The sequence below is a fragment of the Talaromyces stipitatus genome, genomic scaffold (genome assembly GCF_000003125.1).
Source record: "Talaromyces stipitatus ATCC 10500 scf_1105507295511 genomic scaffold, whole genome shotgun sequence".
NCBI classification, from domain to species: domain Eukaryota; kingdom Fungi; phylum Ascomycota; class Eurotiomycetes; order Eurotiales; family Trichocomaceae; genus Talaromyces; species Talaromyces stipitatus.
The window spans coordinates 2197851-2211642 of record NW_002990119.1 but is presented as its reverse complement, the minus strand read 5'-3'; the positions used below and the strand labels follow the sequence as shown (position 1 = coordinate 2211642).

The following is a 13792-nucleotide window of genomic DNA, read 5'->3' as shown; positions in this document are numbered from 1 at the left end:
AAAGCGCTCCACCCCTCAATGTCCGGACAAGATATATTTTCGCAGAACATGCACTCGCGAATTTACACTTACATCACGGTCAAATATGCTTACTACGCCACGCCAATCCTTTTCCATGTTCCCAGCTTATTAACGACCGCTTGAATCTGCTGGACCTTCCTATCCCAGCAAAACTTTCCAAACTCTCCGGCCTATGAACCCCCGCAAATTCCCCGCATATCATGGCAAAGAACACGCGCAAAACCCCCACGGAGACGACGATCCTTTCCAGGATGCAGAAACATTTGGTCCAAAGACTTAAAATATGAGCCTGAACTCCCGAATCTTTGACCGGATATACCGGCGCTATTGTCGTTTGCTATCTGCCACTACCTGGAAAGATGAAATCCGGCGTTTGCTGCCCCAAAGATTGCCTTGGCCGATCTCATAGACGGAGATATTGTGGAGATTTTTTGACTGATCTACGTGAAGAATTACCTTATATTCTTGATATTAATTAAAAGTGTTCATATTACAGAAGCCGAATTTTTGATGTTCCTTGGTTGCTGGGATGTGACTATCGATTTGAGGATCTATGTTGCGAGAGGAATATTCCACCATGCGGAAGTGCAAGGTATAAAAGACGACATATCCCCGCAAGGGATGAATGTATTGTCTTGGAATATAGTCAGTCCTTGGGTATGATCAGGTATCTATCCACTATGAAGTCCGTCTCTCTACTGGCGGCTGTCGCCGCTGTAGTACAATCTCAAGAGGTGTACATCACGACCACTGGCTATGAAGCTCGACCACAGTGCACTGAAGCGCCAGCTACCCCGACTTACCGTTTCCAGTCGTTTTCGTATGCATCGCTCAATGGAACTGTTCGGTATGTCTTCATTCTTCCCCATATGGCTTCTTGCTACTAGCTGACTTTGACGGAGATGTGCCATTTCAGTTCCGTCTCCCACGACCACCAAGACCTATGGACCGCGATACTCAGAGGCAGTAGCAAAATTGTCCACGACCCTCTCAACTACGACGTGGGGCAGCTGGGTACCGAATCAGACCTTCATCTCTGCAACTGACACTGCCGATAAATACGGCCAAGCCGCGTGGTCATCGCAATGGCTACATGCAAGTCTGGCGAATTATACCAACATTGGTCTGTATACTACTACTGTTAGTCCTACACCGCTACCTACAAGTGAACTTGTCCTCCCTCCACGGGACTATTTCGGCCCAACAGACTGTTATACCTTTCCGGAAGGGTTCACGTTTGGTGTTGCAGGATCTGCTGCTCAGATCGAAGGTGCCATTGCTCTCGAAGGTCGTGCGCCAAGTATCCTTGAGAAGATGTTGCCAGACACCTCGCCACAAGACTACGTGACTAACGAGAACTACTATCTGTACAAACAAGACATTCAGCGTTTGGCGTCCATTGGCGTCAAGTACTACAGTTTCTCGATTTCATGGGGTCGTATCCTCCCATTTACAGTGCCCGGAAGTCCGATTAACGAGCAAGGTATCAAGCATTACAACGATTTGATTGACTACATCCTGGAGGTCGGCATGGTGCCTATTGTGACGATGCTCCATTTCGATACTCCGCTGTACTTTGTGGATCAGTCTGATCTCCGCCACGCGAAGCCGGATATCGGATACCAGAACGGCGGATACTGGAATGAAGAATTTGTCGATTCATTTGTGAATTACGGCAAGATTCTGTTTACGCATTTTGCGGATCGTGTTCCGTTCTGGGTTACTATCAACGAGCCGCTGCTGTACGCATTCAATTTTACCGGACTGGACAATGTCGTCAAGGCCCATGCACAATTGTATCATTTCTATCACGATGAGTTGCAAGGAACCGGGAAAGTCGGGTTGAAATTGAACGATAATTTTGGCATACCCAAGAACCCCGAGAATCAGACCGAAATTGATGCTGCGAATCGGTTTAATGATATGCAACTTGGTGTTTTCATGTATCCGATCTGTCTTGGCCAACAGTACCCCAAATCTATCCTCCACACTCTACCAGGTGCCAAACCACTCAGTAAAAAGGAGCTGGAATATATCGGTAACACAACCGATTTCATCGGCATCGACGCCTACACAGCTACTGTCATCTCCGTCCCCGGAGACGGAATCGAAAAATGCGCCAAACAAAACATGACCACCAACCCGCTCTACCCATACTGCGTCACCCAAGAAACCGTAAACGCTTACGGATGGGATATCGGCTACCGCTCCCAATCCTACGTCTACATCACGCCCACCTACCTCCGCGCCTACCTCTCCTATCTCTGGAACATTTACGAAACTCCCCTAATCCTAAGCGAATTCGGATTTCCCGTCTACGACGAATCCACTCGGGATTTAGTCGATCAATTATATGACTCCCCCCGCAGTCAGTATTATCTATCCTTTATGTCTGAAGTACTCAAATCGATATGGGAGGATGGAGTGAATGTTATAGGGGCGATTGCGTGGAGTTTTATGGATAACTGGGAATTTGGGGATTATTCGGCGCAGTTTGGGATGCAAGTGGTGAATCGAACGACGCAGGAGAGGTGGTTTAAGAAGAGCTTTTTTGATCTTGTGGATTTCATGGGGGCGAGGAATGGTTTGGGGTATTAGTTGGTAGATTCCGTCCACATGGCATAGCCAAATTGATATTTATTATTTGCAAACTTAGCATGCCATAGATTTACAGACTAGGCCAACTTCAGATAATACAGTAACGCGTGGGATTTGCTAATTTTTTCATAGAAATTGATGGTGGATCATTTATATGTACCAGTAAGAACCTCGTTTTCTTGGGTTGTACCAGCCAGCCGAGCCCATAATAGAAAGGTCACCTAGGTATGCAAAGTGAAGCTGGAAATCCCCAGCTAAGTACTATGATGATCCTCAGTCTGTATGTGAATATTGGTATATCCCGGCAACTTTCCTTTCCAGTATGGCCTTTTACCTTTCTTTTCCGAAACTTTGAAGACAGAATATGCAAGACTAACGGGGCATAAATATCTCATGGATTCTTTACCTACTGGGCAGTGCGAGGTTCTGTACTATATTTGACTTGCGTTAACCGGAATTTGAAAACGGCTGACCTCAAGAATCCTATTCGCGACGAGACCACAACACCGGCTCTTTGGAAAATGGTTAGCGAAGAAATGAGGCAAATGCAGAATGACGGGATGTTACCCTTACTTGACGCTTTTAACGAGCGCATGGCTAGAATGGAGAAGCAATTAGCTGAACTGTCCAAGGAGATGGAGGAACAACAGGCATGTTTAGCCCTCTTCGAAAGGAGCGAGACCCATCATGGTGCAGACGTATTGATGGATTACCGAGCCCTAAAAATCTCGCTTCAACTGGACAACCACGACAAAGTTAGACGTGCATCACAAGGCTTTCAACAAGCTTATGGATTTGAACATTCGTCTTTCGATTACGACAAGTTCTCTAAAGCACCAAAGGAGATTATTGAGATGGTTAATTTGAAAGGCAACTTGACATTCCTTGCCTGGTTCACTAAGCTTGAGACAGAGGCATATGAGATAGCAGGGCAGTGCGACGCGGCTGTGAGGAAATGGCTGGAATCTATGCATACAAGTGGTGTGCCATACCCGGAAGATGAGATGAAGGCCGACTATGAGAGTGTCAAGAAGCTCTATGACAGCGTGAGGGATCAGGAGCCTCGATAAGAATTTTGTTTTGTTTAGTGATATCAGGAAAATATTGGAGATAGACTAAGCAAACGACATACATTGGTTAACAATTTCCTAAAATAACAGATTCGTGATAGCAACGATGTAGATAATGTAGATGTAGCCCTAATTTGCACAAGACAGATGTAGGGTTACTACCCTAAGTTTATAGGGTTATGACCCTGGTTCTGCCGGGTTCTGGCGATGACGTCGTTGTTCCTGGATGCCTTGATTCCTTACATTCACCTGACAATTCAGATACTTACACTGTCTTACAAGACGTCTCAGTCCAACTACCACATATTACACTAAATATCAAGAATATCAATCGAATCAACCACAGTGCTCGCTGCACGAGCTGATTAGCTTAAGGAATAAGCTAATACGGTACACCAATCACCACCCGCATATCTGCCATCTGTCAGTCCTGTAGGTCTCCGTCTGCTCATCCACGGTCCTCCAACCTGTGTTTTCTGTTCTAATGCAGCAGTCTATTACAGTTTTTACTACGCACAACCAGGTGAAGCGTAACAGCGTTCCCTGCGATCCACTTGACTGACCCCACAATCGTCCTCCGAACCATCTAGCACAATCAAGCAAAAACAACAGCAGACGCCCCGGTGGGTTGTCTGTCCAGCCAGACAAATGGGCGATACACCTTCAATCTCCACGTCGCTAGACGGCGCACTCTCCCTTCCGACCTCGCTGCTAAGTATTAGTAGTGCGGTGTCGGGCAACGATAACCCCTCTTTATCCTCTTCGTCTCTTCTTTCTGCCACGACGGCGTCGACAATGGCCCTGCGAACACTCCCCGCTGTTCCTCCGCCAGTCGAAACTGCAATGCCCGGTGCTTTGGGTCAGGTGTTGGTTTTTGTGTTGCATACTATCCCCAGTATATTGTTTTGGGTGATTGGGTTTGCGACTATTACGATTCCGACGTGGTTGTTTACGTTGTTTTCGATGAGTTTGACCTTCACCATGAATTTTACTACTCTGTATGTCCCTTACACCCTTCAATTGGATATGGACTAAGCTAATTGGTAGAATGGTCATTTTCGCCGCCTTCATGTCTACCGTGATATGGTTCATTCGCTACCGATACCTAAACATGTACAGCCGTCTTCCCCCCGAACCGCAACGCAAAGAACCCCAAATCGATTTATTCCCAGACACCCAGGAAGGAGACTCGAAACCGGGATTGGCGAATTATCTGGATGAGTTTCTGAGCGCAATCAAGGTGTTTGGGTATTTGGAGAGACCCGTGTTCCATGAATTGACGCGGACGATGCAAACAAGAAAGTTAATGGCCGGGGAGACCTTGTTGTTGGAGGAAGAAAAAGGGTTTTGTCTGGTGGTTGATGGGTTGGTGCAGATTTTTGTCAAGTCGATTCGTGGGAATGAATCCAATCCGCATGCGAGTACGTTTGGGATGGAGGATACGGATGATGAAGAGTTACATCGGATGGATGGGAATCAGGGATATCAATTGCTGACTGAGGTGAAGAATGGGGCGTCAATGTCGTCGTTGTTTTCGATATTGACGTTGTTTACGGAAGATGTTCATCTACGTCAGGGTAGTGATGATAGTACGAGGAATGTTTCTGAAAAGTCGTTAATCCCTCCTTCTATCCCTGGAAGTCCGGGGGGTTTTGTACCTGGTCCTCAGCTGGGCTCTCCGCCTGCTGACCATACAGCAGATGGATTAGGAGTTGCACCTCTGCCGACGGTCCCACCCTTGGATTTGGAGGACAGCGCTGAACAGACCAAAACCGCCGCCACAAGTACTGCTGATCAGTCGCCTCAGACCCCAGCGCCGTCGTCACAACCTCAAGGTCGGCGTCACGCGAATAAAAATAAATCAGTACATCCCGACATTGTTGCGAGAGCAATGGTCGATACCACCATTGCAATCATCCCAGCGAGCGCATTCCGGCGTTTGACGAGAATGTATCCACGAGCTACGGCGCACATTGTTCAAGTCATTCTAACGCGGTTGCAAAGAGTGACTTTCTCTACTGCGCACTCCTATCTGGGCTTGGATACCGAGGTGCTCAGCATTGACCGACAGCTCAATAAGTTTACGGCACATGACTTGCCGAATGATCTGCGCGGCAGAGCGCTGGAAAGATTAAAAGATAAATTCAGACAAGAACGGGAACGTCTCGGACCCAAAGATGATTCCAAGGGGATTGCTCTACACAATCCCCAAGCGCACCGAAGACGTCGATCAAGCAGTTCATTGAGAAAAGATGCTGCTCTGCAGACCAAGATAGCTGCCTCGAGAAGACATTTGTCCATGTCTAATGAAAATTTCCTGTCTTCTAATATTACGCACGCGAGTAGTGGCACTAGTCCTGGAGATTTGTTGTCGACGATTCAACTTAATCGGTACGGAAACAGGTCTGATATTGGACATAGACCACCTTCACAAGGCCAGGGTACGCCGTTTGCTGAGGTCACAAGTCCGCTAGCTCAGGTTGAGCATTCGCCGTTTCGAGGTGGTTCGATGCATATGGCTACTTCTCCATTCTTGCGAAGAGAAGCTGTGGACGAAGATAGTATTTTCCGCGAATCGGTGGTTGAATGCATGATGAAAGGGATCGGATTGACGTCCAGCACGCGCGATGCTCTTCAAAAGACTTACTCTGGTGAACAATCACCCAAGCTGGTGTCATATGACTCGAGAAGACAAAAGGCCGTGTTCAATAACGCATTTGGGTTCATGGATCCTTTCGACGACGCGGAGTCTGAATCTATGATGTCCATGTCCGTGACGAGCGCCGGCGGAACTTCACCCGTCCATAATCTTCGCGAAGAATTACGAAGCGAAATTGAAATCGTCTCTTTCCCCCAGGGATCCGTCCTCGTAGAACAAGGCGAACGAAACCCAGGATTGTATTACGTGATTGACGGTTTCTTGGATGTCGGTGTCCCCGTCAACGATCGTGGGGATGACCTTGTCGGTACATCCAAGGAATCCGATGAGAGTTTCCCAACGTTGAAACGTACAACGACTAGTTCTTCGCGCGTATCTCATGCAGACCCTAAGCGGCGGAAATATCCTCGACGGTCGCTGTATTTGATCAAACCGGGTGGTATGCAGGGGTATGTTGGATCTGTGGCGTCGTATCGCTCATTCACAGATGTAGTGGCCAAGACGGATGTTTATGTTGGATTCCTACCGCGTGCGACTCTCGAACGGATTGCAGAGCGGTATCCCATTGTATTATTGACTCTCGCCAAAAGACTGACAAGTGTCTTGCCTCGCTTAATTCTGCATATCGATTTTGCGCTAGAATGGGTACAAGTAAACGCCGGCCAAGTCATTCACCACCAAGGCGATGACAGCGATGCCATCTACATCGTCCTCAACGGTCGACTACGCTCCGTCCTAGAAGGCAAAGGAGGCAAAATCAGAGTCCTAGGAGAATACGGCCAAGGCGAAAGTGTCGGCGAACTTGAAGTCATGACAGAGTCTACTCGACCCGCAACACTTCACGCGATTCGTGATACTGAACTAGCAAAATTTCCGCGCTCGCTGTTCAACAGTCTGGCTCAGGAACATCCCGGTATTACGATTCAGATCTCGAAATTGATTGCGCAACGAATGAGGGATCTTGTCTATAATCCTTTGGTGACTGATTCGTCTATTCCTCGTGATATTAGTACAGCGAATACGGCTACGTCGACGGTGAATATGCGTACTGTTGCAATTCTGCCGGTGACAATGGGCGTACCGGTCGTCGAATTCGGGAATCGATTAATGAATGCGTTTACTCAAATCGGAGTGACCAACGGAGTTACCTCGTTGAACCAAGCAGCTATTTTGAACCATCTCGGTCGACATGCATTTAGCAAAATGGGCAAACTCAAACTCGCGCAGTATCTGGCGGATTTGGAAGAAAAGTACGGCATGGTGCTATATATTGCGGATACAAATGTCAATTCACCATGGACACAGACGTGTATTACTCAAGCCGATTGTATACTTCTAGTGGGACTGGCAGAAGGATCGCCTAGTATTGGCGAATATGAACGGTTCTTACTTGGTATGAAGACCACTGCGCGCAAAGAACTTGTCTTGCTACATGCCGAACGATACTGTCGACCGGGGTTGACGCGACGATGGTTAAAGAATCGGATGTGGATTAACGGCGGCCATCATCATGTTCAAATGTCGTATCGTCTAACTACTGAACCGGCAAATCCGCGGACCAAACGGTTTGGGACTGCGCTCAAACAACGTGTACAGGTTATACAAGCCGAAATTCAAAAGTACACGTCTCGCCGTATTCACCAGACTCCATTATACTCGCAACAAACCCCCTTCAAAGGTGATTTCCACCGTCTAGCGCGTCGATTGTGTGGAAAATCAGTTGGTCTCGTCCTCGGCGGAGGAGGTGCACGGGGTATCGCACACGTTGGGGTTATAAAAGCTATCGAAGAAGCCGGTATCCCTATCGACATTGTCGGCGGTACATCCATCGGCTCATTCATCGGCGCTCTATACGCCCGTGACGCCGACGTCGTACCCATGTACGGCCGAGCCAAGAAATTCGCCGGTCGAATGGGCAGTATCTGGCGCTTCGCATTAGACCTCACCTACCCGGCCGTATCATACACAACAGGCCACGAATTCAACCGGGGTATCTTCAAAACCTTTGGCGACAGCCAAATCGAAGATTTCTGGCTCGAATTTTACTGCAACACAACCAACATCAGTAAATCGCGGAATGAGTTCCATTCTTCAGGCTATGTATGGCGATACGTACGTGCCTCCATGTCTCTGGCCGGTTTACTCCCTCCACTCTGCGATGAAGGTTGTTTATTGCTGGATGGCGGCTACGTCGATAATCTCACAGTAGCACACATGAAAAGTCTAGGAGCAGACATAATCCTCGCCGTGGACGTAGGTAGTCTAGACGACAACACGCCCCAAGATTACGGCGACACCCTTTCCGGGTTTTGGACATTCGCAAATCGCTGGAATCCCTTTTCGTCTACCCCGAACCCCATCACACTCAGCGAAATTCAGGCACGATTAGCATATGTAAGTTCAGTGGATAGTCTCGAAAGAGCGAAAAATATGCCGGGATGTTTGTATATGAGACCGCCCATTGATCCATACGGGACATTGGAGTTTGGGAAATTCGATGAGATTTATGAGGTGGGTTATAGCTATGGGAAGAGATTTTTGGATAAGTTGAGGGCTGAGGGATCGTTGCCGGTTTTGGAGGAGTCGACGGAGGAGAAGAAGTTGAGGAGGACTATGGCGCCCAGGAGGGCTAGTGTTTGATTTATTCTTTGGAAGTTTGCAAGTTTAGCATATATAGCGTTGCATTGAGGTGCATGGTGTTTGGGAAGAACCGTTTGAAGCATTGAAGGCGTTCATTTTTGTTGTTTATTTGTACATACATATACATAGACTATACATTCTATGAATACAGGATCATTCATCGGACGTCTGAATACCTAGGTGTTAACATTTACCACATTGGTAGATACCCATGAAGGTAAAAGAAGCTTTTGGAGCTTAAGAGATTGGCATTGTTGTGAAAAGTGCGTCCGAACGAGAGATACAAGTAATCAGAGAGTGCCCAGGTGAAGAGCGCCATGAGGGATAAGTAGAGCTAATAGGAGTTCATATCGAATATCACTTGTTCTACCTGGATTACCTCCTTAAGTTCCTAACTGTAGCTTTCTATTCTTCAATAGCCTCATAACGTCTCTACCTCTGAACAGTATTTAGGGCATTCTCGCCATCGATATCACAAGCAGAATGACAACATAAAGACCAGCAGCAACGATAAAAGGTAATCCCATCCAGGGATCTCCAAATTTCATCCCCCAATGAAAGGAACTGGCCAGTAAGGGTCCACCAGCAACCATGCCGCTGTAAGTCATGACGGAAAGACCTGTATATACTGTTGCTAGATGTCTCTGATCAACCAAGCTTGACAGTATACTCCTTGCGGTTACCGTAAACGCAGATACGAGTGCAGAGAGGATGACACCTATAGACAGTGCTAGAGGTGAGTCTGCAACAAATATTAAAATGTAACCTAAGATGATTGTAACAACGCTGAATTGAGAAAGGAGTTTGTCCTTTACTTCCCCAGCCAGCCGCGTCCGTCTGGAAATTAATTCTGATAGAGTGGGAAGTAAGAATGCAAGGACGAAGAGGTTCCCAACTGCACGGAGAGAAATAACGAACGCGGCCTTGGAATAAGTGTCAGACACCTGTGAATCCTTAATTGCAATATCTTCAATCCACTAACCTTAGCGAACGTCCAATGGAACTTTTGTGTAATGTATTGCAGTAATATACCCGCTGTTTGCCTTCCAATGTTGGCAAAAAAGAAGGAAGATATGATCATCATGGCTGGAACATTTCGTCTCATCCATCTGAACACTGGACCGAGGTTGCTGATGTGCTGACGAATGCGGGGATAAGAGCAATCTATCCAGCTAGGAGACTCCGCCGTATGAGTCAAGTTTTCTTCGGTACTTGTGTCCATCAAAGACTCGTCTTTCGGAACGAATGTTTCCGGAATCAGGACGATAATCAATATTAGCCCAGTTATCAATATCAAGGATGATCCTAGGTATGGAATCCAGGGATTCTTTGACATCAACCAGGCGCTAGCTTGGACTGAGAGAAATTCTGATGCCAAACCAGCAGCAGTGATCTGTGAGAAGGATGTCGTCCTTTATTTTGTTGGTGCTTGTTCCGATCTTACCACACGTAGGTAGGGATGCGACTTACCTATACTCTGGAGGACACACGTCTACTGCCATCACATAAATCATGGAGGACATGGTAGTAGCACCTCCACCTATGAGTTGGAAAGCTCCTGAAAACCATACAAAGCGGAGAGGGAAAATATCGGAAAATAAACCTGGCATGCAAATCTGTCAGATTCTCTCAAAGAATGCATTTTTAGACGCTTCCTTATACTTACACACAGTCCTCACCCAGAGATCGCTAAGCAAACAGCCAACTGCTCCAAGTAAGGCCATTTTCTTGCGTCCAATTTTGTCCGCGAGAGCCCCGAAAGGGATTGTCACCAAGAGGGCTAGAAATCGCAGAGGATCAGTAAGTGCATAAGAAGTATTGAATGCTCATACCTGGAATAGTTTCAAATGTATCCCTCCAACCACTGATTAGAGCCACTTCGCTCTGTATCGGTTCAATCTTGCATTTATCACCGCTTGTATTTCCCAGTACTGAAAATCCGGAAGAATAATAATCACGACAGACTATCTCTTCAAAGATAGCTGTCTGCGGAACTACGGCTATGTAGTTGGATATATCGAAGATGAATAGAACAAGGCAAAGGGATGCGATTGTGTATAGCACACGGCGATTCTCGATCGAATAGAAAGACTTGCGAGCCGACAAAGGTTGTTCTTCAGGCGCGTCATTATCTGGGGGACTATCCAGTAATGGAGTTCTTTCATTTGCGCTCACCATGTTTAACATCTCTCTTGGCAGCAAAGATGCTTATGAAATTTGCCCTGGGTCTCAGGTTTTGCCCATTGAATGTGACAAATTTAGGAATCGTCCGATGTCTAGATTTGCAGATGTTGGCGTGTTAGATAAGGATTATGGACTTGTTGAATAGTTAGGCAACTTCATTTCGGAGTTCATCTTCTCTCTTTCTTAGGTATCGCATCGTCGGAGTTGGAGCAAATGACATTGCTGTATCGGGAAATAATTAGTTCACTCCGATCTGCATCTATCGCATCTATCAAGATGGCTTTCTATCACTATCGGAGAGGGTTTTTGCAGTGGAAATTTGGAATAAATAATCTATCCATTCTCACTACCTCGTCCTAAGTTCAGGAATGTGGAATCTGGCGTTGTGAGGCCTTGAGATGGCTGCTGATACATCCTTGGGTTGCCCCTTGGGAGCTGACAACCAGTTTGGGCTACAGATTAACATCCATTGTCGCTCATTGGATTTTAGTCTCTTATTTGAAGACATAATCTTCGTCTGCCTACCGCCTTCTATATTCCTCTTACTTCTCCCACGGTGGCTTTACTGTCAGCGAACTCGATGTGTAAAAGTAGATTCCTACAAGCTTGCAATCCCGAAGTTGGTATGAATCCCTAAACCGTCCACTTACATTAGGCTGATGTAAAGTAGTCCATTATTACAGTTTTATTTGTGCTTCATGTCCTGTTCACCGCATTCCAAATCCGAGCATCTGCACTTCACACACCAATGCTTCGTTGCCGTCAGCAGTACTCAATATTGTCGCAACGTTTGCAGCAACATGTACCTCCCTCGTGGGAAATCAGCGCTCTCTGAGACCATCAGACCTTCTTGTTCTTTCTTTCCTGGCACTCAGTCTTTGCAGCTTGCCCAGATTGCGGTCACTTTGGATGATCTCATCTCCATCGGTTAATGTGTGTCAGTACATTTGGCTATCGATTTTCATTACAACAGTGCTGGCCCTTTGCGTCAAATCAATTCCAAAAATCAAGTTTTTGAAGCCAGAATATAAAAACCTTTCCAAGGAGTAAACTTGTGGTTTCTTAAACCGAAGTTTTTTCATCTGGATTCTCCCATTCTTGCAGAGAGGTTATTCGAATATACTTCGGCTTGAGGATATAGAGGCAATTGATACAGGTCTTCAAGGAGAAGAGTGTGGTGAAAAGCTCCAAGAAGCCTGGAAATCCCTACACCCGGACTGCAACCATCGTCATCAATTGGTTAGAGCAATCTTTTATGCATATCGATGGACGTTCTTGTCAGCTATTATCCCGCGTGTGGCTCTGAGTGTATTCACCTTTGCACAGCCTTTCCTCATCACAGCTACTATAGATTACATCGGGAGTCCATCAACATCACAACCGAAATCAAGCGGAAAAGCGCTCATTTGTGCATATATTGTGGTATATGTGGGCTTAGCAGTACGTATAGGCTACTGAATCCGTTAGCAGGGTCCCTGCCAGGTTGACACATGTATAAATAGATGTCCAAAGCAGTATACTGGCGTCAAACCCTCCGGTTTCTTACCATGATACGTTCTGGACTTATATCCATGATATATACGCAAACACTTGACATGTCTGCAACTGCACTCAAGGATTCAGAGACAATTACATTAATAAGCACCGATGTGGAACGCATTGTGACGAATATGAGAAACCTCCATGAATTATGGGCCTCAATCCTGGAAGTTGGAGTTGCAATCTGGCTACTGGAGCGTGAGGTCTGGATTGCTTGTATTATTCCACTCGTTATCTCTCTAGGTACTACGCCTTGAAGTTTATTGGTATGGTTTATCTTTCTGATCCTTCGCCTAGGCTCTGTGCTAGCAATGGTACCGGTGTCGACCAGGTTCGGCCAAGCTCAAAAGCGATGGATTGAATGTGTCCAGGACCAACTAGCAATGACCTCGAGCATGGTCAGCAGAATGAAAACGGTGCAGATACTTGGACTCAGTGATATCCTGTTCAAAACCGTTTCGCGGTTGCGGGAAGTTGAGGTTCAAACTTCTGCCCGATTCCGAAAATTGCTCATATGGCAAATTGCTCTATGTAAGGTAACTTGTCGATCACTTTGAGCAAAAAGAATTAACGTGTATCTAGCCAATATTCCAGTGACCCTAGCCCCTTTCGCAACATTGACCATCTACGCCGTTATAGCCTTGGTGAGACAGGATGGGTCGATTCTTTCAACAACAGCTTTCACCACCCTAGCTTTGATTTCGATTCTCACCGATCCACTTCTCGTATTTTGTCAAGCCATACCCGCTAATATACAAGCAATCGCTTGTTTTAGTCGTATCGAAAAGTACTATAAAAACTCTACACCACTACCCGTTTCATCGACCACACTTTCCGATGATAATATCGAGGAGAACAAGGAATCACAACCATACAAGGTCTCTCAAGCAGTCAATTCCCCGTTAGTCTCCTTCAAGAATGCAGAAATATCACGGTCCTCAGAGAAGGAGCCAGCCCTCAAAAACCTGAACCTCAGTATCTGCAGGGGCGTCGTGATGATCATTGGAGGTGGATAGACCAGACGTCCTGCTTTTGAAAGACTCGGAATTTAGGAAGTTGTATCGGACTTATAAGTAAAAGC

At 46.4% G+C, this 13792-nt stretch overlaps 4 protein-coding genes across 4 annotated transcripts; 3 read left to right on the top strand and 1 right to left on the bottom strand.

Annotated features, from left to right (window-relative positions):
* Nucleotides 1-658: 658 nt before the first annotated feature.
* Nucleotides 659-2736, top strand: TSTA_105260 (beta-glucosidase). Its single transcript, XM_002486507.1, has 2 exons — nucleotides 659-868; nucleotides 924-2736. The coding sequence occupies exons 1-2, from the start codon at nucleotides 681-683 to the stop codon at nucleotides 2617-2619; spliced, it is 1884 nt and encodes a 627-aa protein (XP_002486552.1). The 5' UTR covers nucleotides 659-680; the 3' UTR covers nucleotides 2620-2736.
* A 1251-nt stretch (nucleotides 2737-3987) lies between these two features.
* TSTA_105250 (Patatin-like serine hydrolase, putative) lies at nucleotides 3988-9151 on the top strand. Its single transcript, XM_002486506.1, has 3 exons — nucleotides 3988-4121; nucleotides 4193-4687; nucleotides 4737-9151. The coding sequence occupies exons 2-3, from the start codon at nucleotides 4338-4340 to the stop codon at nucleotides 8986-8988; spliced, it is 4602 nt and encodes a 1533-aa protein (XP_002486551.1). The 5' UTR covers nucleotides 3988-4121; nucleotides 4193-4337; the 3' UTR covers nucleotides 8989-9151.
* Nucleotides 9152-9437: 286 nt separating this feature from the next.
* Nucleotides 9438-11166, bottom strand: TSTA_105240 (uncharacterized protein; the record flags this gene model as incomplete). The annotated part of the gene is made up of 5 exons (XM_002486505.1): nucleotides 9438-9911; nucleotides 9971-10400; nucleotides 10459-10591; nucleotides 10655-10768; nucleotides 10821-11166. The coding sequence occupies 5 exons, from the start codon at nucleotides 11164-11166 to the stop codon at nucleotides 9438-9440; spliced, it is 1497 nt and encodes a 498-aa protein (XP_002486550.1).
* Nucleotides 11167-12540: 1374 nt separating this feature from the next.
* TSTA_105230 (ATP-binding cassette transporter, putative) lies at nucleotides 12541-13727 on the top strand (the record flags this gene model as incomplete). The annotated part of the gene is made up of 4 exons (XM_002486504.1): nucleotides 12541-12612; nucleotides 12675-12954; nucleotides 13009-13242; nucleotides 13294-13727. The coding sequence occupies exons 2-4, from the start codon at nucleotides 12675-12677 to the stop codon at nucleotides 13725-13727; spliced, it is 948 nt and encodes a 315-aa protein (XP_002486549.1). The 5' UTR covers nucleotides 12541-12612.
* Nucleotides 13728-13792: the final 65 nt, after the last annotated feature.